The following is a 25,216-nucleotide window of genomic DNA, read 5'->3' on the forward strand; positions in this document are numbered from 1 at the left end:
ATCATGACTTGAGCAAAAGGCAGACACTTAACCATCTGAGCCACCTGGGCGCCCCAAGGGCCCAACTCCTGATTTCCACTCGGGTCCTTATCTCAAGGTCATGAGATGGAGCCTCGGGTCCCGGGCTCAGCGCAGAGTCTGCTTGAGATTCTCTCTCCCTCTGCCCTTCCCCTGGCTCATGTTCTCTCTCTCTCTAAATAAATAAAATCTTAAAAAAAAAAAAAAAAAAGCTTTCACATTCTGGCTCATGACCTGCATTTTATGACTTAATATTTTTTTTTAGATTTTATTTATTTATTATTTATTTGAGAGCACATGCACATGCATTGCATGCATGAGTGGGGGTGGGGGGTAGAAGAGAGGGAGAAGCAGACACCCCTCACTGAGCAGGGAGTGTGTCTCGGGGCTCAATGCCAGGACCCTGAGATCATGACCTGGGCAGACACTTAACCAACTGAGCCACCCAGGTGCCTTTGACTTAATATTTCTGCAAGAAAACTTTTTCTCTTTAGTTCTTCGCCTGCAAAAGGAAAACTAAACAAACAGAAAACACCTTAGGAGAACTAAACATAAGCTAGCACAAGGATGACTAACAGAAAGCATATTAATTCTCTTTACAACATCCCGTGTGGGATGCTGCTAAACAAATATCCTCCCCAGGACTGCTAATACTTAGGGTATATACTGATGGTACAGCAAATGTCCTTGTAACAAAAGGTTAACTTCATTAGAAAAATATTTTTAAAAGCACAAATAATATATTGTATTTTCAAATTATCTTTCCAACTGTAATTGCAATTTCTGTTACTCAAATTCTAGGGCTTCTCTGTCAGAAAAAACTGAGAACTCAATGGGGTATGGAAACCTATATTCTCTGTAACATAAAAACTGTGGACCGTTTAACAAATGAAGGTGGGATAACTAGATGTCCATATGCAAAAAAAAGAAAAAAATAATAACCTAGATCTTTACCTCACATTGTACACAAAAATTAACCAAAAAATGGAGCATATGCCATTTAAGAAACAAAACAAATGAGCAAAGGAAAAAAGAGAGATGGAGGCAAATCAAAAAACAGACTCTTAACCATAGAGAACAAACTGATGGTGACCAGAGGGGAGGTGGGGGGGAAGCGGGAAATAAGCGAAGGGGACTAAGAGCACACTTATCATGAGGAGCACTGAGTCATGTACAGAATCGCTGAATCACTGTATTGCACACCTGAAACTAATATAACACTACAAGTTAACTATACTGGAATTAAAATAAAAAACATAACTTTTTAAAAAAAGGAGCATATATCTAAGTGTAAGAGCTAAAACTAACACTTCCAGAAGATAGGAGAAAATCTTGGTGATTTTTGTCAATACAGAGATTTCTGCTCTTCAAAAGACCCAACCAAGAAAATAAAAAGACAACCCAGAGACTGTGAGAAAACATTTGCAAGTCATGTATCTGATAAAGGACTTGTATCTAGACTGTATAAAGAAATCCTACTGCTCAATAAAACTAAAAATGCAGTGACAGTATGAGCAGAAGATCTGAATAGACACTTCACCAAATAAGATAAATGAATGGCTAATAAACAAGATGATCAACAGCATTAGTCATTAGGGAAATGCTAATTAAAATCAAAGTAAGATACCCCTACATACTCACTTGAAGGGCTAGAATCCAGAATGGTGATGATACCAAGTCCTGGCAAGGACACAGAGAAACTGGCACCCTAATACATTGCTGGTGGGAATCTACAACGGGACAACTGTTTTAGAAAACAGTGTCGCAGTTCCTCAAATGGTTAAGCATAGAATCACAAATGACCCAGAAACTCACCTCCTACTTATCTACCCAAGAGAATGGAAACATATGTCCACACAAGACTTGTACATAAATATTGATAGCAGCATTATTCATAACAGCCCCAGAGTGGGAACAACTCTAAAGTCTAACAACTGATGAATGGATAAACAAAATGTGAGATATCCATACAACTGATTATTATTCAGCCTTAGAAAAGAAATTAAGTGAGGGGTGCCTGGGTGGCTCAGTTGGTTAAGCATGTGCCTTCTGCTCAGTTCACAATCCCAGGTTCCTGGGGTCGAGCCCCAAGTCAGGCTCCCTGCTCAGTGGGGAGCCTGCTCCTCCCTCTCCCTCTGCCCCTTCCCCTACTGGTGTGCTCTCTCTCTCCTCTCTCACTCTCTTAAATAAATAAATAAAATCTTGAAAAAAAGAAATTCAGTGCTAATATATGCTACAACATGAATCAGTGTTGAAAACAATATACCAGGTGAAAGAAGCCAAACAAAAGAGACCGTATTATATGATTCTATTTCAATAAAATATGCAGAAAAGTATAATCTATAGACACAAAAAATAGATGAGGCACCAGGGATGGAACAGGGAGTGACTGCAAATGGATGTGAGGTCTCCTTCAGGAATGATGGAAATGTTCTAAAACTAGAGAGTGGTGATGGCCACACAACTCCAAAAAATTTACTACAAATCACTGAATTGCTCACTTAAAAAAAAAATATTGAGACAGAATGCAGATCAGTAGTGGCCTAGGTCTTTACAGGAGCAGGAATTGCCTGCACAGGGGAACTTTCTGGCGTAATGGAAGTGTTCTATGACTTGACTGTGGTGGGGGCTGCACAACTCTATAAATTTCCTAAAAATTACCAAACTGTATATTCACAATTGGTGAGTTGCATGTTATGCAAACTATACCTCAATAAAACTCCTAAAAAGCCTTGGGCAGACTCTCTAGGGTCACTACATTTTCTTCTATAAATGCAACCTCCTATTTCTGGTTCCAGGGATGGTCCTATGAAATAGCTGCGGATCATTTCTAACCTCCAGAAGAACTGTTGATGTCTCCAAATAGCTATTTGAGGAACACAAAGAGTCATACCTACATAATCTGCAGAGAGTCAAAACTAGGTAATGTATCTATATCTTTGATTAAATCACACCAAAAACAGCGCCTTGGAGCTATCGATATGTGTTAAGTACCCATCATCCTCATCAAACTCCAAAATTTGTAATTCATGTTGAAAATGGGCCTGAATTTAGCCCCTGCTCACCTACTGCATTACTCCAGTACTGAAGTTGGAGGGAAGTTTTACTTTTGTGACATTGTACCTTGTGGTGCCACAAAATACCCTCTTTTTTATGAGTCGCGAACAACAACGCAAGTAGCGGTTCTCAGGTGGGGGCCACCCCAGTGGGTGGTGGACAAGCTAAAATCAGCACTTGCAGAGACTGGAGGACACCATGAGTGGTGGGCCAGGCCAAGCTGAAACCCTGCGTGGTAAAAACAATTTGTATTCTACAAAATCTCCCAGTCAAGCACTCCAGTTGCTTTAACTTTATAAGATTGGGTTGTACAATGGCTTCCAACAATTTCGAAGCTACAAGTCCCTGAGGAAGAAAATGATAAAATCCTAAAACACTGGAGTGTTCAAGTAAACAGAGGCTCAGAAAAGGAAAGGAATTTCGCACTAGGAGCCAGCATGTTAGTGGAAGGGCTAGGATAATAACCTGAATTCAGCTCCATCCATTGTTTTCATGGCTTGTTTGATTACTGATTCCAACACAAGAGTATCCTCCTGATCGCCCCATCATCTTTGACTTCTCTCTCCCCCAGAACATTCAAATGCTAATTAAAAATAAACTGTGAAATCATTTTGAAGTGTAACCTCTCCTCTCTGTTTCCATAGTTTTAGTACAGATCTCATTACCTCTGAACTAGACTACTGAGGAATGCTCTCTCGCAGGACCGCCCCCATCCCAATCCTCTCTATGTAGTTGGTCCCCTTCTGCGGTCCCTGGTGAACACCTCTCTGGCTTTCTCCTGCCTGCAGGGTAAAGTCCAAGCTCCAAGCAAGGCCCTTTTTAACTCTGTACAGACCTATCTTTCCAATCTTATCTCCCACTTCTCCACCCAACCACCCTGTACAAAAGTTATGGTGAACAACGTGCAGTTCCCTTAGCACCACAGATCAGCATCTTTGTGGACACTTACTATATGCAAAGCTCAGTGCTGAGCTCTACCTGCATCACCTCATTTTATCTTCACAACAACCCCATGTGATAGACAGGTACTCTAGCTACTCCCAGTTTACAGGGGAGGAAAATAAGGCTTAGGTAACTCTTTTGGCTGACTCCCAATGTCGACAGCACCTCCTCCCTCCCCCATGCTCTCCAGTTGGCCTGGAAGACCCTGCCGCTCCTCCTCAACTGCTGCCCCCTGCATCCCCCAACCTGATCTTCTTCAAGACCCCACACACTTCTCTTTCCCCAATTATGCAACTCTTTACCCAGGGTTAATAATTCGGTCTTTGGTGCTTTCACGGTACTTTGTACATTCCTCAACAGAAACACTCACCACACTACATAATTATTTGTATACATTCCACTCTACCAATTAGAATGTGAATCTATAATAGCCTTTTTTCTTCAACTCTTTCTCTTCCTTATATCTGGCATATATATCAGGTAGGTAAATACTGGATGACAAGGTACATTAGTCTTTACAATATGTTGTTTCATTCACTCCTCTTCCTTCCTTATATATTCTATTTCCATCCCCACATTTCAGAGACTTATTACCTCTAAGCTCTCTCTGGCAATAAATTCCTGATAGCTTTCCCCCGGTCACCTTTCTTTCCAATTCTCTTCTATACCAATGGTGGATTAACTTCCCTAAAACGCAGTTCTGTGCTTGGCTCTTTGCTTTTCAAAAATATCCTTGACTCCATGGTGCTTACCAAGTAACGTATAGATAGAGATTCTTTACTCTAAATTCAAGAGTGTGCATGATCTGTGCTTAATGATTTCATCTCAACTTGGATCATTCCCCTACACCAAACCAAATTATGTTACTTCCTATTCTCTCAAATCACATAAAATCTCTGCATATGTGACCACTGAAACTATATGTAGACATTTCGCCTTCTTCAAATCAGATTCCTTCCTTGATTTGATACATGGGTAAAAACTACAGCTCTTCTGAAATCCCACAGCATATGGTTTTACCTCTCTTGTGAGATTTAATCTATTCTGCACAGTTCTAGTAAGATTTAGACACATCTTAGCTCATTTACAATGTCCTTGACATCCTTATAGAGCTACATCTAATTTGAGTGTCTTATACCTGGTAGGTGCTCAACAAATTTGCTTTGGTGCAATACTGAATGAACATATAAATCTTAGGTCATGCTAGAACCTAACTCTCATGCTTTAAAAAAAAATTAATGTGAAGTCAAACTAACTGTTTGAAGATCTTCACAGTCCTCTCTAAGACTATAATGCAGTCAAAAAACACTTTTGGAAAAATCTGATCTTAATTCACCTGTTTCAAGAAGTCAGGTCAACCTAGGATGGAAAAATCATCTAAGTGGATAGTAATCATCGCACATTGAGAGCCAGTGTTAAGCACTTTAACAGGAATAAATTTAACAGGCATAAATCCCCTGGCTCCTACAACAAACATCCAAGGCAAGATGAAGCTATCCCACATTCTGCCCTTGAGAAGACTGGGGCCAGGAGAAGCTCAGCAGTTCACTCAATGGAGGGCATCTTTAGAATGGCAGAGCCAGGATTCCAACCAAACTAAAAAAATAATAAAATAAAATAAAATAAAATAAAATAAAAATCTACTGAAAGATTAAAGCTCCCTCTCAAGGAGTTACAATGGATTTTCATCATTTTAAAGAGTTCTAGGGCACCTGGGTGTCTCAGTTAAGTGTCCCGGCTCTGGATTTCAGCTCAGGTCATGATCTCAGGGTCACGGGATTGAGCCCCGAGTGGGCCTCCGTGCTCAGCTCGGAGTCTGTTTGAGATTCTCTCTCCCTCCCTCTGCTCCTCCACCAACTGGTATGTGAGTGTGCACACCCTCCTGCTCTTGCTCTCTAAAAAAATAAATACAATCTTTAAAACTAAATAAATAGGGGTGCCGGGGTGACTCAGTCAGTTAAGCATCTGTCAGGGTCCTGAGATCGAGCCCCGTGTCAGGCTCCCTGCTCGGTGGGGAGCCTGCTTCTCCCTCTCCCTCTGCAGCTCCCCCTGCTTATGCTCTCTCTCTCTCTCTCAGATAAATGAATAAAATCTTCAAAAATAAAAATAAATAAAAGAGCTTCATCTACAGCATATTTCAACATTACCACAAATTTCTGAATCTATACTGCATGACTAAGGACGGGGTCCCTTTCCTAGTGACCTAATTCAGCCAGTGGAGCTATTCTGTGACTTGGTAGGAAAACCAGCAAGAACACTCTAAATTCATGTGCCTATACCTTTATCAGGGGACAGGGTGCACTGTCCCCAGTATAAATACTCAATTGCAATTTTAAACTAAAACAATTTTAGGGTCCTTCAACTGATCATTACGCTTACAAAAAAACTTACCACTAGGTGGCAGAAGTATAAAGTTAACGAGGTGATATTTTTACAGTGCTTCATAAAGCAAGAGTAGGGAAATATTTTCCCACCCTTTTTCCACAGTAAAACAAAATCCTGTTAAACTGTTAATAGTTTTTCAAAGATTATTTTGTCACTTTGAGAGTGTCATGTTATAAATAAATGGTTCTAAATTTAAAAATTATTCCTTATTGAGAACTGCATTATAATATTTTAAATATCATAATATATATAGATTTCAACTTTTTTATAATCAACACTAATCATAACTTCAACTAGCTTTAAACATAGAAGTAGAACGATACTATCAATGAATTAAGTACAGAATAACATACTGTACACTAAAATATATTGAGACTGAAATTTAATTTTGTGTAATGCTATATAAGACAGACAAAAACTGCTTTATAAATCATAAAAGTTGGAGTTTCTGCATTTTGTAAGGTGTTTATTTGTTTTGTTATGCTTGTATTTTGTTTCTAAATGTCAAAATAAAAGAGAAGGTTTCAGGGTATATTTTACTATATACATATATATATGACAAATATCATATATATATTTTACTTCTCTGCAAGTAACATGAAGATGACCAATATGTAAAATGCAAGTTGAGCAAAATCATCATCATATTTTTCTTCACGACATTTACTTTAAAAGCACAAGAGGAAGCCTGATATGCTTGATAAGAATTTTGAGGAAATAAATGCAACTTCAAAATGTGATAAACATCTTGAGGCAAGTTTGTCGAAGTATCTGTACACATGTGTGCACTCCTGATGATGTGTCTTGTGTTGGAATCAGTAATCAAACAAGCCATGAAAACAACGGATGGAGCTGATGTGTGCCCTGCTTTCTATCTTTGGTGATCCCTTGTAGGTAGAAATTAAATTATATATGATTAAATTATATATAACTACATATAATTAAATTACATTTGGCAACTATATGGGTAAAGCTATATAATGATCAAAATAATTCTGAAAAGTAAGTTAGAAACTATCTCTTGCGTATGTTCACTTACTATGCACTCAGGAAGAAAATATTTTAATGATGATTTTTTACTAATTTTATTAAGCAGAAAATAAAATCTCCATGTTTCATATAAAGAACCTCTAGACCTATGCAAATCTTTTATTTTGGAGCAGGGGGCTGGGGGTGGGGGGGTGGTTCTAAACCATCAGTGGGGCAGGTTGGGTGTTTGGTGGAAGGAATTATGCTTCATCTTATCATCCACAGGCTATCCTGGCTTCCAAGTTTGCAAAAGCTGTTGTGTAATCATTCATCTACAGGCATTAGAACAAAACCGAGGTCCTCTCCAGGGATCACTGGGAAGGAACAGCTGCTAGGGGATTATTTTCTATGGCAAGCACCAATTTATACCTGTAAAACAGTCTAGAAATGTACGTGAAGAATAATTTGCAATATATACACATGAATGCATTTCCTCATCTTTCAGCTCTGTAATGTACTGAATGCATTTAGAAATAAGTGAAAATTATACAGTAAGGTAAAGTTTTCTGGATGCTTGACAGGATACGAAAAGAACATTGCTCCTGTAGACTTGACAGTTATTAGTTGATCTGATTCATGAGATGCTTATGTTCTACTCTAAAAATAAGTGCAATAACAGTCATAAAAATTTCTTTGAACCATCATCACTCAGAGGTTGACAGGTATTAAACTGCAGGTTTCTAATTCATTCCTAGAAAAGAAAAGATTTAGAACATATAACGGTGTCTTAACACAAAGAATCTCATTTATATGTATGTAGTCTGTTGGAAAGGACACAGCAACAATTTAAAATATAAAGAAAACTATGGGTAATAAAAAAATATTTCAAAAAACAAAATTTTGAGAGCCCCTATTAAAGAGCTGCATAGAGTGGAAGAGAGGTCTCTATCAACATTTTCCCCCCAGAATCTAGCATGTGGTTGGTCCTCAATAACTATCTTTTGAATGAATGGTGGGGCAAGTGTCATCTCGAGGAATTTGGTAGAGTAGCAGTTCATTTCAAAAGAGATAAAGATGACAGCAACTTGACAGGAATAATCGTGATGGCAGTCCAATCAGCACAGGGCCGCCTGCCTCTCTGGTAGGTGAAGCAAAGAGGGTAAATGCCAGAGGAAACACCCCAGCGTACGGGCAACCTCCAGGAGAGATGAAAGGTTAGTGCTGGGACAGGCACCCCTTCCGCAGCAGGTTACCTACCAGAGGTCCCTGCTCTGCCGTTACTTACCTCCTCCCTCCTTTCCTCTGGACCCGACGCCAGGTGGGGGCTCAGCTGAGGGTGGCTGCTAGCACGGTCCTCACTGCCTTTGTCACACGCGGCTTGCACAGAATCCTGGGAGGTCACAGGCCCCTCTGCCCTTTCTTCACTGTCCACTGAACTGAGGGACGGCGCACTGAGGCTGCTGGGACACGTGGCATTTCCCGCCCCTGGGCTCTGAGGGCTGGGGGGCTTGGGTGTGGTAGGCCTTGCGGGGGTGAGCGGCTGCTCGGGTTCGAAAGTAAACTGGCTGCCAGCTTGGCGTTCATCGGAGTCCTGGGCAACCGGACTCGACGAGGCACTGCCAGCACAAGGACGGGCACTTCCGGCCGCCCCGCAGCCTGTGGCTTCCAGAGGAAAGACGGCCGTGTCCACATCCACCTGGGGGCTCGGAGCCCCAGCCGGGCCGCACTCCGAGCCGGCGTGCGCGCCTGCGCACCTCCTCCACTCGCGCTCAGCGCTGGTGGACACGCGGCGGGAGTAGGCGTCGTGCAGCCTGCTGTGCACCTGCAGCCTCTGCCTCGCCTCGCCGGGCGAGGGCGCCCCGCTCCTGGGGCTCTCTCTCCTCCAGGCCGCGTCGGTGGCGCTACTCACAAACCTCAGGACTCTGTCAAAGTCCTTGGCCCGCAGTGGGCTCTTCCAGCGTTTCGTCCTCCTCTCGGACCCACCGAACTTTTCCGAGTCGGCAGATGAACTGCTTAGCGTCCGTCGGGGCACTGGCTTTTCAGGCGCCCCCTTGAGGTCCGTGAGATTTGAGGTGGACTTCCGTTTGAAGGAGCTCTTCTTCAGAAAGTTCAAGTTATCCGTGCTCTTGCTTTTCCTGTAGATGATGCTGTTGTTCTCGGAGTCCTTCACTAGGATCTCACACACGGTGGGCTCCTGGGTGACAGAGGCCAGCGGCCGGAAGTGGTTCTGGGACCCTTGATGCTTCTCGCAATCCAGGAGGCTGATGCGGCCCAGGCCATAGGCGCGGCGGATGCTGCGGGACCGATGGGTGCTCCTCTGGAAGGCGTCGTCTGCCTCCTCGGGGTCGGAGCAGTCCGACGTGCCCCCTGGCCCTGCCTTCGGGGCATCACTTGCTGGTCCCAAGGAGGGGCACTTGCTGGTTTGCATTCCGACTGCAGCACCGTTTGGGATGGGTTTCCCTGGATCACGTTCCGGGGGGTCTTCCTTTGCCGCATCTGACCCCTCTCGGTTCTGAATTCCTTGAAGGACGGAGGATTTCAGTTTTTTGAAAGATCCCATTTTCCGAAAGGAGGCAAGGGCATTCCAGGTGGAGGAATTTCCCATCAGGACCATGGAGCGGGGCCTCTCCGGGTTGGTGCTGGTCCTCTTCCTACTCACGGAGAAGAGGCGCATGAGCTTGGCAGGGCTGAGTCTGGCCTCCTGGGCTTCCGCCTCCCCGCAGTAGCTGCTGCTGCAGCCTCCATTCTGACACGCTGGGTAAGTCACCATTTTGGGGTCTTTGGGATCAGAGACAGAACATGGGATAGCGGCAAGTCGCCCATGGCCGTTCTGGGCTGTTGTCATGTTCTCGGGGCTGGGAGCCCGTGCCCACAGGGCAGCAGGGTTCAAACCCACATGCACATCTGTGTCCACAGGCCCCAGATGCGCATCTTCATCTCCAAGGCTGCTGCCAGCCTGGCTTTCACACCTACGGTGCACATCAGGCTTCTCAGTTGTGGCCACTGCCTACAACAGAAAACAAAGCAGGGATTTAGTTATTTCCCCCCACAGAAGAACCTCTATGAACAGTGGCTTGTTATTTTGTTTAAGAATTCTGAATACAAAAGAAGCATGCCTCGTGACAGGGCTAATCAGTTCAGAACTATTTTAAATTAAAAATTTACCTTTCCTAATTCATTTCACAATGCATTAAAGGTAAGAATGCAAATACACATTCCTTAAAAAAAAAAAAAAGATAATTATGGGTTGTGCATTCAATGTAAATTCTCAAATCCAGTGAAAGTTAAGTAAAACTTTTGAAAAATTGCTGGAATGCAAAGGCCCAGGCATCATTCAACACTGGGTCTTCTCTTTATTCGAAATAGAAGAAATTTTTAATTATCAAATTAAAAAAGATAGCAACAACTACTTCAAAATGTGTTATAGTGAAATATCAAACTATATCAAATTTAACACAGCTAATAGGCAGATTGAGTGCTTAGTATATGCAAGCACGAGTACAAGGAGCTGCAGTAGAGACCAAGATGCTCGCCGCTGCCTACTGTCTACAAAATACCCAAAACTCTGAGAGACAAAGTGCTACAGGGACACATGAGTGGAAGGGACAAACTGAAGTTGTATGAGGTCTGGCTTTGTGAACGAAACTGCATTAGTGAGGGGCCTCTGTCAACAGGATTCTTACTGGCTGGGGAATGGCGAGAGATCAGGATAATACTTACATCTTAGAAATTCAGACACAAAAACTCGAATTAAACAAATGTTGCACCTTCTTCTTTCCTCCCCCATGCCTGGAAGCCCACCACACACCTGCGGTCCATGCTCTCTTCCCCCAGTGAAGATGTTGCTCTCCTTATCCTTTGCCCTTCAGGCCAAGACCTGCTCAGCCTGGGAGGGCCAGCTTAAATGTCAGTCACCCTGTTCTTAACGAATGATTAGTCAATGAAGGAAGACAGGAAGGAGTGTGATAATAACTCATAAAGGACTATCACTCACTAAGTGTTTATTACTACATGTCAGGCCCCTGTGCTAAGTGTTTTAAAAATGACATGCCACTGAGTACTCATACAAACCTGCAAGATCAATAATTTTCATTTTACAGATAATCAAATGGACACTTGGGCAGGGGGTGCTGGGGATTCCTGTAGCTCTCCCTTCCAAAGCTTATGCTCCTCTCCACTACTTCAAACTAATGAACAAAGAGAGGCAGAGCTGGGATATGAACCCCAGGGGTGTGACACCAAGTTCAGTGCCTTATGATATGACCCCAATTCAAGTCAAATCCCAGATATCCTTATGCCAGTCAAGGCCACTATTCCAAAGGCAATATTAAAAGCAGAAGAGGAAAAGGAGAAACGTGTATAAAAACATTAAGGTTAGGTCCCAATTTAGCTTAGTCCTCTCAACTGCAGAAGAAAATGGGACCTCATGCAAAGAGGTCTTATCTGATTCTATTCTCCAAATTCTCTGATGGGTTCATTTTTATTTGCCCCTACATCATGCCCCTTGAGGAATTCCCAGGGAGTCACAGTCAAAGGGCTGATTCCATCTGGGACCAGGGAAGCTGCATAGAGTTAGACCCCTGGAGCCTTTCTGATGTCCATTTACCCAATTCCATTACTCAGAAGCCTAATGGGGCTACCACATGCGGTCTGCAGTTTAATGTTCTCATGGAGAAATTAGGGAGCCTTAAGAGCTGTGGGTTGCATTTAAATGAGCCATAGAAGCAGAAACTTGAATCATCCCGCCACTGAGGCGGGAAGTAAATCTATAACCAGTGCAAAATGAGTCTAACACTGAGTACCACCTGTCCACGGTCAGCTACTCTGGGAGGGACAGGGGACTGTGGCTGTTTCAACTTCTCACAATCTTGGAACGAAGCAGTTTATGCAAACATCAAGTCCAGTCACAGGCACTGACTGATGGCGTATTACGTAATTGTAATGGCCTTGTTATAACTTGCACTGGATGTAGAGGAGCAGACACGACCCTTCTCTAGTCATACGGCTGGATGGAGACAACTTACAGACACCACAACTAGAGGGTGCTATGAGACCTTTTATAACCAAGGATGACAGTGTGTCAGGCGGCCCCTGAGGTCTCAAGGGGTGCTGGCAGTGCTCAATTTTAATGTTGGGTAGTTTGAGAACAGTAATCTGTGCTCCAGTGCCATCTATAAAAGAATAGGTGCCAACATTTATGTATATGGTATATCAACCAGCCAATTAATTCATGAGCCTCTGTTAGGTACAAGAATCTGTGTAGGCCCCATGATAAACTCAAGAGAATGACAAGGTGATAAACTGTTCTAGATGGGAACTTGGCATGAGCAAAGGAAGATCCAGGAACCTAAATTTGATTGGGAGGCAGTAAACTTGGGTGACCAACTGTCCCAGTTGGCCCGGGGGCGAGATATTTTACAAGACATGGGACTCTCAGAACTGAAACCAGAGAAGTTCTTGGCAGACTGGGATGACTGATCACCTACATTAAGTAGAACAATATAGTTGGAAGGATGGCACAGTGTCATGTGGTAGTAGAAATTAAGATGAAAACAGGTTTAGAAAAAGAGCACATTCCTTTAGTCTACACTTTAAAACTGTCCACAGGTGTCATCCTCTTTGGGAATCCCTTCCTGATCCTAAAAGTAATTAAGATCCCTTACTCTATGGATTACAGGCATCTCACCAAATTGCTTTACCAAGACATATTTATAATGATAGGTTTATATGGCTGCCCTCAGAACAAGGCTGTGAACTCTTTGAGAGTAAGAACGGTGTGCAACACTTACATTACTTATCTTGATGTAAAACTGTATCAGTTATCCTGCCTTGTCAAGTCTGTACCAACATAACAATTCATCAGCAATACCACCATATTTGTCAAATGTGAAGATGTTTAAATTTTTACAACACTAAAAAGTCTAAGTATTTATTAAAACTTAAGTTTTAAGATACAGATCTAGTGAAATACATATAGATCTGATTTCTGATTGGGGCAACATGCTTTTTTAAAAGTCCAGTGACTTAATATTTGGTTCATGCAGCTGAACGACGTGATTGTTGTGTGCTGCTTGGAATGAAACTGAAAATCACGGAAAAAGGCTTTTCCTGGAATTTCCGAGAAACATACCAAGTAGCATTATTTAGAACTAATACTTTGACCTCTATTAACTAACAAGGGTTGCGATTCAATCAGTGGCTTTGTAGCAAGTCTTGTAAATTGTGGGAGCTCTGCCAGAAAGATTTATGAACAGAACTACAAGGAAGAATTTTAGATGGGAATATTGTGAAATCCATTGTCTACAAGCTGGATTCTGGGATATATGAACTTTAGACTAGAACATTTTTTTTCACTCATAATGAAAATTCTTTGAAAACAACTATGACCAGTAATTTTTAAATAAGAATTTATAATACTTGAATTTGAAATTCAGAAATATGTATCAGGTTAAATGTACACACAAGGGGGTTTTTGTAATCTGTTCATGTAAATTACAGAAAATGTGACACTGGAGAAAAATATATTGGAATATATTACAAAATCTATTGAAACCTGAAAGTATAAATCTTTGAATCACACTGCTGTAGAATACTGCCTTTGGGAACATCGAACCCGTTTGTAAAGATTAGGGCACTAGAACCCAGTGGGTGTGAGAGACATGCTCATTGTCAAGCCACCACAGGTGAAAGCACAGTGAGGCTGGGAATCAGAGGCACCAGCTTTGGGCCCCAGCACAGACACGTACTGGCCAAAACCTGCTGGTCATCCTAGACCTCTTCCTTTCCTTCCAGATCTCATTGGTCACCAAGTCGAAGAGATTCTCCTTCAGGTCTCGACAATCCGTGCTCAGTGTGGCTGCCACAGCCTTATTTCCGGTCTTTAGTGCCTTCCACCTGGACACCTGCATTAGCCTCCTGAAAAATATCCTGTCACCCCCAAGCCAGCCAGTTCCTTCCCAGAAATTGCCAGTGGAGTCGTGCCACTTCATCTAGTGTCACTGGCTGCCGCCTCTGAACCTCGAGGTATCAGATCTCAGCCGAGCACACAATACCTCTCACTCTGGCCATGCAGAATTATTCACAGAGAGGCTTTCTCATACTGCTATGCTTTGGGTTATTTCCTTGTTTGCTCTCAGAGACTTCCTCCAGCCATTTTTGTCTCTCTGTATTGTGGAGAAACACATTCCCAGGTTCCTCTGACAAACGGCTTCTGGCCAAGTTGGTCAGTGGGAAGTACTGGTGGGAGAAGATGCATGTGGGAGAAGGTAGACTCCAGGGTATTTCTCTCTGTGTGTGCTACTGCAGGGGCGTCTTCCCTATCCCTCCAGCCTATGGTGGGAGCATATTCCCACTATTATTGTTCATCTGAGTTCCTCACTCTCTCCTCTTCTGTTTCGCGGCTGTGTAAACACAATCTCTGTTTTAGATTCTCTTTGTTTGAAATACCTAGAGATGTTTTTCTTTTCCTGACTGATAATTATGTGCTTTGCCTAACTAACTTTCATTAATTCACATCAGCTTTTCCCCAAGAGGAACCCTTTGTTTCCTATCCAATTCAGATGCCCTTTCTCTGTGGGCTCTCTTACACATCGTTCCATTTTAGCATTTACCATACTGCTCTGTAATGCTGGCTTCATGGTCTCCTTTCTCTGCTAAACTCTGAAAAGGTTGAAAAGTTCTTTTAAGTCCCAAACCCGGTCTTACTTAACTCCGTATTCTTAGCATTCAGTCAGTTACTGAATGAACGAAGACCACTTCTTTTGCATAGTGCGTCAACAAAACATGTGGGGACGGATCATTCTTAGCCATGAGGGCTGTCCTATGCATTGTAGAAAGCCAGCAGCATTCCCAGCCACTGCCTTCAAATGATGCTATTAGGAAGAAGAAATAGAACATGAGAGAAAGTTCTGAAAACCATGGAAATGCCATCAATTAGCTTCAGAATGGTTTCTCGGAAACTATTGAAATTTATCATTTCCAATCATAAAACAGTGTTCTATGTACTCTTTGATGGTACTGATAAAACAATCTTTAAAATGGTAATATTGTTAGCAGCTACAGTTTTCTGTGATAGAAAGCTCAACTTAATGTTTATGTTCCATTACTTTAACAGTTGTATCTAATTTTGTAGATGTTTTTTATACATTCAGTGAAAAAGAAAATTTAATATCATAGGAATGTAAATACTGATATGTTAATTGTTACATTCACTTTTTAACCATCAAGAGATATTTAATTTTAATAGGTAATCAAACTTATCTGAAGTTTACTAATTTGAATGCTCACATTACATAAATTATATATCTGAGTTAATATGACAATGAAGAATTTTATAAATATTTCATAACAAAATATTTTCTAATATTAATATTGAAATGTATAGATTGATAGCATATACTTCAATCTGTCTCAGTGTTAATCGGCAAAATTTGAATAAAAATGTCCAAAGAGGGTCCTAAAGTAACTGTGATTATTAGAAAAGTGATTTTCTTCTGTAAAATTACATTTTCTGTTTAAAATATAAAATGTTTCTTCTATAAGAAATGACTTGGAAATATGTAATGCAACCCATACTTTTTTTTTAAGATTTTATTTATTTATTTGACAGAGAGACAGTGAGAGAGGGAACACAAGCAGGGAGAGTGGGAGAGGGAGAAGCAGACTCCCCACTGAGCAAGGAGCCCGATGCAGAGCTCAATCCCAGGACCCTGGGATCATGACCCAAGGCGAAGGCAGACACTTAACGACTGAGCCACCCAAGTGCCTCAATGCAACCCATACTTTAATATTTTCCCTACTCTTAGTTCAAAGAAATTATTTTAACTTACTAAATGTAAAACAAAAATGAATTGGCATAAATATTAAGCTGGTACAGCTTTTTATAAATCTCTTTATCCAGGAAATTAAAGTTAAATGAATTCATACTTGGGTAGAGAGTAAGATTCTCTATTTCACACCACATATTATCATATTACCCTAAGTCAGATATATATATTTTGTGTAATGAGTCCAAATTATTAACTTCTATAATTTAAACCAAGATGGCTGTGAAAAAAAAAACACAGAAGTGTAACTAAGACACTCCAATAAATATTAATTTCAAAATATCTGACAATAAATGCTTTACTTCATTGCAATTATACAGAATTTTATTTTCAGTAAGTTACAGTTTAGGGATTGATAAAAAGAAAGTAATAAGTCTTTCTCATATGCTGAACTTGCCCATTTGATTCTCCCTCTTTCTCTTCCTGTCAGGCCTTTTCCTTCTATTAACCGTTCCAATATCTTTCCCAGAGCCTTACTGAAATCAAGACTCTGAACAAAAGCTGGAAATTCTAGCACCCCACATTTTATGCACAGGTTGTACTCTAAAGGTACAACAGACAATCTGGTTCCCCACAGACTCTGTCCATCAAACTATTTAACTAACAATATGGCTACCACTGAATTTAACCATAATTTGTAACATTTCCATTGACAAATGTATCTAAGATTCAACTGTGGGTTCTAGATCCAGGGAGGAAGCTGCTTCCCACCCCCAAACTCCCACAGTCCTTAATATAAGACACTCTCTCTCCCTCTCCCTCTCCCGCCCAACCCCCATGTGTACCTGTCTGTCAAAGGATAAACGTCCCTTGCCCATGGATCTGGTATCCCTAGGTCTCTTCTGTTGAAGAACTGGGGGAGGATGCCTCAAAAAAGCCAGAGCTCTGGCTTCATTTAAATATCCAATCACTTAAGTGTTTAAAAATGGAAAGTGTATATAAAAAGGTAACTGTGGATGAGATTGAATCACTGTATCTTTGGGAAAGGTGTCAATTTCATACAAGCATACAATTGTCTTGGCTTGCCTTATCTGGGTTACTAGGCTAAACCACATTCCTGTGGGTGAGATGGGGTTTCCCAATGGGGATAGGTGTTTGCTCTGTCAGGTCTGTAGGGTGAAAGGAAGGCGTGGAGAAAATGAGGATTTGTCAAGGCAGGTCTTAGACCAAAGAGAGGAAGACCTTCCTTTGATCTCTGAATTGGGGGTCAGGCAGGTCTAGCGAGACATGCTCGGGGTAGGTCTGGATCTGTAGAACAGCTGGCGTGATCCCCTGTACTATCCTTCCCTGCCATCGTCCCAACACCCAGCAGAGTCCCAGCCTCTGAACCTCCCCTTCCTCCACTCCCACTTTAAACCGCAGAGCTGAAAGAGCTTTGGAACACTTCAGGAGAATCACTGCCAAATTAAAGGTCTGAAGATAGCTTGCCTTGATTTCCTACACCTGGTCCCCTGTCCACAATCTTTCTCCTGGTGAGTAAGATTGCAGCAGTAACCACCAAAGTTCATGGTTAGGACTATCTAATGCCTGCAACCAACGCCAAAACTGATGTCACAGCAGAAACTGGACTTCCCTTGCACTTACTATTCAGAGCAAGAAAGTTTTCCAGATGGATGGCCCTAATCTTGAAGGCACTTTGAGGGTCACTGGAGCAAAAACAATGTTTCTACTTGCTAGAGGCAGGTTTAGCAGAATCTGGAGCCATGCGTCATCAGACTCACAGTCTAAAACACTTAGTGCAAGCTGCAGAGAAAACCCCTTTTACGGCTCAACACAGCTTGTAAATACAGTGTTTGGGAAAACATACTAACTGCTTACAAGAGTGTATCTTTGCATTGTATTTTCCCTGCATTTTTTTTTCTGCTCAAGTTTTTTGTTTTTGTGTTTTGCTTGAAATGTGTTTCTAGGCATAGAACCACAATTTATAACACTGCATGTTGGGGAAACGAGACCAAACTTTCAACTCGGTTCTATCCAGCAGCCAAACAGGTTTTAAATTGGGAGTTGCCATAGCAGCCCATTCTGCCATCACTAAGGATAGAGGACCAGGAAACACTTTTTCCTTGCTCTGTTCAACCAGGTAACCTGTATTCTCACATTTGTTTTCCGCATTAAAGCAGTTGCCAAAATGCCTTACACTGCCTAATTTAAATTGTCTTCTAACTGAGCTGACATTTGGATATTGTTTCCCTGTCAGCCCTTCCTGCCTCTTGGCAGACACCCTCCTTGCTCCATGCTGGGTAGCAATGTGGGATGACACCACTGATGAACAAAGCGAGTGGTGACCGGGCAACTACTTCTAAGCAGAGGCCCCCAGACTTACACCTCTGCCCGTGGGACAGCACGGCCCAGCCGGCAGGAGCTGATCTGTGGCCACTCTGTTCAAGGAGGAGGCTATTCCGGTGAGCCCATCCTCGCGGGACATCATTCATACCTCTGGGGGATGAAAAAGTAACACTGAGGACTTCAGAATTGTGCTGGAACATAAAGAAAACTTCCTGCTGCTAATGGTTGAACCATATTCTCACACTCTCCCATGGCTTGGAAAAGCAAACTGGCCTCAACTGCAAGGAAAACCTGACAGAGGGACAGAGGAGCAGAACCCTGGCGAGGAAGATTCATGGTGGAGAAAAAAGGCATGCGTTTCAAAGGCTTTCACTGTTGCTGCCAATTTCTCTGCACATATTTGTCCTCCAAAGAGGGACTCACTGGCAACTCTGAGGGCTCCTAGTGGCTTCTTTAGAGTTTGCCATTCTTTCTCCACACAAAGATTTGTGGCCAGAAGCTTCCATGGGATCACATGACCTGCTCCCTCATCACTTGATTCATCTGTTTCGGGCACCTGCTGTGGGAAAGGGCACAGTTCTGGGGGCTCACTGATAGCAATCCTATGCACACAGCCTCTAGTGGTGACTGTGCTTACCATCTATTCTCCCCACTGATCCACTGTGTCCTGAGGGGGCAGTGAGTATAAGAGACAAGCCATGCTAGATAGCCTTGTCTCTTAGAATCTTGACCCTTCGAATCTCCCCCTGCCCCCAGGGATTTTCCTTTTCTTCCATTTGCAGCAGTTCTGTCTTCCCAGTCAAGTCCATCCTGTCAGCCTGCAGGGCCTCATAGCCCATCAACTTGACCTACGCCTCCAACACTGAGCCTATGAGGAGACGCGGCCATCACTGTGGCCACACCACTCTTTCCTCAGCTTCATTCACCTGACATGATGTTCTGGCTCTCACACGCCAGACGCTTCTGGATGCCCAACAGAATGTAACAGGAGCAGGTATCATTATCAGGAATACCCTGGCATCACAACCCACAGACATGGCTCCTCCAACACAGAGCTTAATAACGTCCTAAAATATGTCAGATGCTCCGCAGGGCCTGAAATGAAATGAATACTATAGTCTGTCTTTTGTGGAAAGTTTAAAACCAGTTTAGTTTAGGTGCTAAAAAACAAACAAAAAACAACAACAAACAAAAAACTAAAGAATAAGAAAGACTTAAGTATCTGGAACCTAAAACAAGGAAAGTGAAGCAGTATGCAAGATGAGACACAGGTTACCCTCTGAGTCCAGGCAAGTAGGAAAGGAACAGATGTGCCTTCTGAGAGCCGTCGCAAAGAACCAGGGTCGACCAGCCAAGATCCAGGGAGTGGCCATCTCAGTAAGTCCACACCTCAGAGAGTTACAGCAGAATGCAGGTTAGGTGAGAAAAGGCATCAACCTAAGGCTTGGAATTCCTAGGTTTGAGTTCTTTGCCTTTTACTACTTTTGGGAACCTGGGCCAGTCACATCCCATCCCGACCTCAGATTTCCCAATGTGATCTTAACATTTCTTGGAGTGTGTTTCATAAGGTTGTTATGACGAGCAAAAGCATTATAAGCAGAATATTCCCAATGAAATTTAACTATGCTCATAGCATGACACCTTTCTTTGTAAAGCATATATTTTATAGTTAGAGGTTAGTATAAAAATGGCTAATAGGAAATGAAATTCCAGCTCAAAATTTCTAGATGAGAAAATGAAATACTCCATTAGGAATTCAATGGATTTACACCTATTATACAGGTATCTAGACTTAGGCAAAAGTAAGGGATCCCATGCAGTCCATGGGGGTACAGAAAAGGTACACATATGTGCAAGTCACTGCTTCGTGACCCACAAATGGAAACCCATTTTGCTCCCTAAGGCCATGCTGCCAATTCAAAAGGTCACTGCCAGATGCACATGTAAGGACCAGCCAAGGAATACCTAAATGTGGATACTTCCCAAAGGATGGATCTGGAGCCAAAATATATATTAAATTCCATTATTCCATTTTAAAATCAGCTCTAACTTTTCCCCATACACATGCATAATATATGCCTTAGGACTCTCCCTTACCCTGACAGTGAGATATAAATAACAAGATGTCTCGAAATTTTGACAAGTAGTATTCTAAATGTCAATTTAGGATTCAAGTGTTCAGAATTTAAAACATATTTTCCTGTAAGATTCGCCTATTATCTGCCCAATCTGCCTCAATACATAGTGTAAACAATGTTTCCAATAGTAATATGACTGCTGTATTAATAACTGAATTATAAGTATATTAAACTAAATTAATAATAGCAATTAATAAAAAGAGGAACCAGATTTTTTTGGCTTAGGGTTTCAGATGGTAGAAGTGGAAAAAGGAGAGGAAGAAGAGCTTTGCCCCCTATACGAGAAAGGCCCTTGTGATATCTGGAAATAGGAATGTTTGTCTTTGGCATCCTCTGACCTTCCTCTCTTTACACTCATCATCCTCTGTGAGCTACTCCCACACCCACTCCCCACCCCAGGGCATGTTCCATTACATAAGAGGTTACTTCTGCCTCTTGGCCACCTTCCTCTGATTTCTCAGGCCAGGAATGTCCTCGATGCTGTGGAGACAAGAGCAAAACCACACAGCCCACACATGGAAGAAAACCCGCTGCCATGTCCTGAGCTGTAACTCGCTACCGCACTAAGGTCAGGCCCACTATGGAGTCAGGCCCTACACCAGCCTGCCGGTCACACTGCTTATATTCTTGGCATCTTGACATCCTGAGCTTGTCTTGTTTGACTCTTGCTTCCCCGGGGGGCAGTGATTTCAGGGCTCAGGGACAAGGAGTGGGCAGCCAAGCAGTTACTTCTTAGGGAGAAGGTTTGTGAGCCGAAGCCTTCCCGTCCACAAAACAAAGCCTGCCTTTCATTTTCTCAAGATCTGGTAAGGTAGCTGTGCAAGGGTGTGCTTCAATGTGACCAATTTAACTACATTTGGATTTCAATTCAAAACAACCCTGCTTCACAACTCCTCCGCAAAAAAACAACCTGCCAAAGTCTGCTGGTGTGTTTCTTTTCTAATTATAATTTCAGAACTATAATGATACAGCAGTCAACTCTACAGAGCCCAACAGTCTTACCCAGACCAACTGCTCTGATGCAAGAGTTTGGCGGTTTAGCAATAGTCGGTGCCTCAGTTGCCTCTGGGGTGGTCACATACGCAGCACAGGGCCACGTGCAGGTAAGAACACCTGCAAAGTCAACTAAGTCTATCATCACTGGAGTGAATGTAAATTAGAAAGAAACACTGATGGCCTCAATGTAAATGAAGTTCCTGTGGCTTGTTTTGAAACTTTGTCTTTAAACAAGAAAGAACTGCCTATGAGGCTTCATTCATTCATCCATTCATTCATCTATTCATTCATACATTCATTCATCCATTCAGTAAATGCTCCCTTGGTTTCTCCTGTCTGGCTGGTGTTGGAGGAGACACCAGGAGGAGAGTGGTGAACAGCAGACATTGTCTCGGCCACCGCAGACCTTTCTCCAGCTGAGGAAAGACACACAGTTGACCCTTAAACAGCACGTGGCTGAACTGCACAGGTCCACTGACACACGGACTTTTTTCAATAAATACAGTACAATACATAAATGTATTTTCTTCTTCTTATGATTTGCTTAATAGTATGTTCTTTTCTCTAGCTTACTTTATTATAAGAATACAGTATATAATACATCTAACATACCACATATGTGTGAGTCAACTGTTTATGTTCTCAGTAAATAAGGCTTCTGGTAGAGAGTAGGCTATTAGTAGTTAAGTTTGTAGGGGATCCAAGGTTATATGCAGATTTCTGACTACGTTGGGAATCGGTTGCCCCTAAACCCCATGTTGTTCAAGGGTCAACTGTTTAATAAGCAATTGTGATGAACTCTGCATTGTTATAACATCTGAACTGGCCTCCTTCTGGAAGTGACATGGCACTAGGACCTGACAGATATCAAAGGTGGAGGGTACCAAGATGGCTGGAGGATGGTGGGCAGGGAGAGGCTAGGGCCTTGTAAGCCATGTTAAGGATTCAGGATTTATTCTGAGGAGCAGCAGATGACCTACACAGATCCGGAGGCAGCAAGACTAGAGACCAAGAAGGCAATTACGTGGCCGCCAGAGCCACCAGGGTGAGACAGCGGTGGCCTGGACTCACACGGGAGCTGTGAGATGGGGGCGGTGATGGAGACAGAATGCCATGGCCTGGGGACCAGCTGGGTGTGTGGCTTGAGGGAGAGGGAGTCAGTGTGACTCCAGGTGACAGGCTGGGACAAACAATGGTGCCATTTACTGAACTACCCAGACCTAGAGGGGAGCAGAACGGGAGGAAGATAAGGACTTCCGAGCAAAATATGCTGCCTTTGCATCATGCAAGTGGACATGACCAGGCAGCAGCTGCAGGTCACCCTGGGCCTGGAGTGGGCAGCAGGGCTGGGCTCGAGTCTCAGATCCAAGGTTATCCTGTCACTTTGGAGGAATAACATGAAAGGGGCGGGAGAAGCACCCCTAAGTGACAGCTAGAGATGAGTGGCCTAGAAGAGGGAACTGGAAAGGAAATAGCAAACAGGGTGGATTTAGTATAAAGTCTAGAAATTCAAGGTCAGAATCTAGAGCTCCAAGAACATGGATGCTGATACTGTCACTGCAGGATGAAGATTGTCACTTCGTTTTATTGACTAGCCCTTTGGCAAGAACTGTCTTTTCGCCTTCAATTCGCTCACCCCACAATCTAATTTCAGTAAAAACACTGATCTTTTGAAAATAAAAATTGAGTGAAGTTAAGGTCTCAGATCTCTCTCCACCTGAGACTGTCCAGCTGTCTACCTGTACAACTGAAAGAAAGCATCACTGGGGCTTAAGAGAAAAACAGGAATGGGTCCTTTAAAATATTGGTGATAGTACTGCGATCACTGTGCATTTTCAAGCTGAATTCCTAAAATTTGCTTGATCCTAAGCACAGTTCTTGTTCCCCTAAGCTGGGGATTAGCAACATGTCTCCCTGTATCACTGTGATAATGGATCCACACGCCGGAACCCGGAGCTCACCAATACTGGGCAAGGCCCAGGGAGCCACATTCAATATGGGCCTCCTCCACAGAATTACAATCTTGTCCAGGAAATAACACAAATATATTTAGAGATCCCTATTTTCTAGGAACTTTATGAATCTTAGGTTAAAACAACAACAACAACAACAAACACCTATATCTAACCTTCAACAATGGAGTTGAGATGATTCATCTCGAGACTTCCATGTGACTTCAAATTGCACTAAGCACACTAATTTCTGAAGAAATTGAAGTTTTTCTTAGCTTGAAGCTTTTCTTACACTTGGAAACACCCTTTTTCAGACAGCTAATTAAAACTATTTAGGTAAATGGGATTGTTAGGTACTTCTTTTGGCCTGTGGGTTCTGTGAAAGACTTAAGACACCAGGGCTCATGGACTGAGAAAGTTTGGGAACCCTCTGAACCAGAGAGTGAAACCTATTTGCAGGTAAAGATCAATCTGGAAAGTGTTCCACACCCACACCAGGCCTTTCATGACTGAGTCATTGGGAGCAGCTCATTCAGAAGCCAGTGTGAACGCCATCCTGATGGGAAGGTGAAATGGCTCTCTAAGAACTCAGGCTCTACTGATACTCCCCATCTGGAATTCTAGTAGCACTGGGCGATTATGAAATTATGCTCTAACTCCATTCTTCCTCAGGCACATTTTCTTTTATTCCATAGTAGAACAATCTGGAATTGGACCCAATATGCATTTAACCAACAGGAATATGGAGCATGGATCATTCATCCTGACTGGCAGCTGAACCTGTTACAAGCAATCACTGGAATACAGTTGCTTCCTCCCCATTCTGAGAGGCTGCCAGGTCCTTGATTCTAAACACAATCGGCAACTCTGAGCCTCCCTTGACATTAACCGCCTTCCTCCAGCTTGCTGACAAAGGAATTCCAGTCTCAAAATTATTGGCAGACAATAAGAAGGAGGCTTGCCACTTCCCAGCTGAAAGCTTTTCAACAACTCCCCTCAGGCAGTGCTGCTCAAACTTTTCCTCTAAATTACTCCTGATAATATCAATCAGTGAGAGAGAAAGTCTGTATGCCAGGTATTCTCAATGCTCATATCCACCCTCTACTAGCCCACCCATTTCACAGATGCAAATTTGAGGCTGGGCCCTCAGATCACAAAGGAGAAAGAGATGGAGCCCTTAACTCACTGCAATTGCCTCTCCCTGGGGGCCAAGGAGAGCCAGTTCACACCTTGGGGAAGGCTGAGGGAAGCAGGTTACTGAATGCAGAAAATTCAAGTTCCGTGATTTATCTTTACAAGTCATGCAAATTTTTCATTCCCTTCAGAAAGTTTATTTTTATAAAAAACAATGCTTTCCACCTTATAACCATTAAGGATGATTTTCATCCAAAATACAGAAAAATAGCAAGTGTTAGTAAGGATATGGAGAAATTAGAACCACTGCTCCCTGTTGTGGGAATGGAAAATGGTACAGCTGCTATGGAAAACAGTCTGGAGGTTCCTCAAGAAGTTAAACATAGAATTACCACAGGATCCAGGAATTCCACTCCTAGGGATACGCCCAAAAGAACTGAAAGCAGGGTCTTGAAGAGGTATTTGTACACCCATGTAAACAGCATCATTATTCACAGCAGCCAAAAGGTGGAAG

General features: G+C 42.6%; 1 protein-coding gene across 1 annotated transcript in view; it reads right to left on the minus strand.

Moving 5' to 3' along the window:
* SPATA13 (spermatogenesis associated 13) overlaps window positions 1–25,216 on the minus strand; it is a 150,931-nt gene that overhangs the window by 78,053 nt on the left and 47,662 nt on the right. Inside the window, exon 2 of the mRNA XM_028104856.2 lies at window positions 8,657–10,378. Within this exon, the coding sequence (XP_027960657.2) occupies window positions 8,657–10,216 (1,560 nt within the window). The 5' untranslated portion in view covers window positions 10,217–10,378. The remainder of the gene's footprint in view (window positions 1–8,656; window positions 10,379–25,216) is intronic.

The sequence above is a fragment of the Eumetopias jubatus genome, unplaced genomic scaffold (assembly GCF_037043125.1).
Source record: "Eumetopias jubatus isolate StellerSeaLion01/CBP00866 unplaced genomic scaffold, mEumJub1_p1.0 scaffold_3, whole genome shotgun sequence".
In the NCBI taxonomy this organism is placed as follows: domain Eukaryota; kingdom Metazoa; phylum Chordata; class Mammalia; order Carnivora; family Otariidae; genus Eumetopias; species Eumetopias jubatus.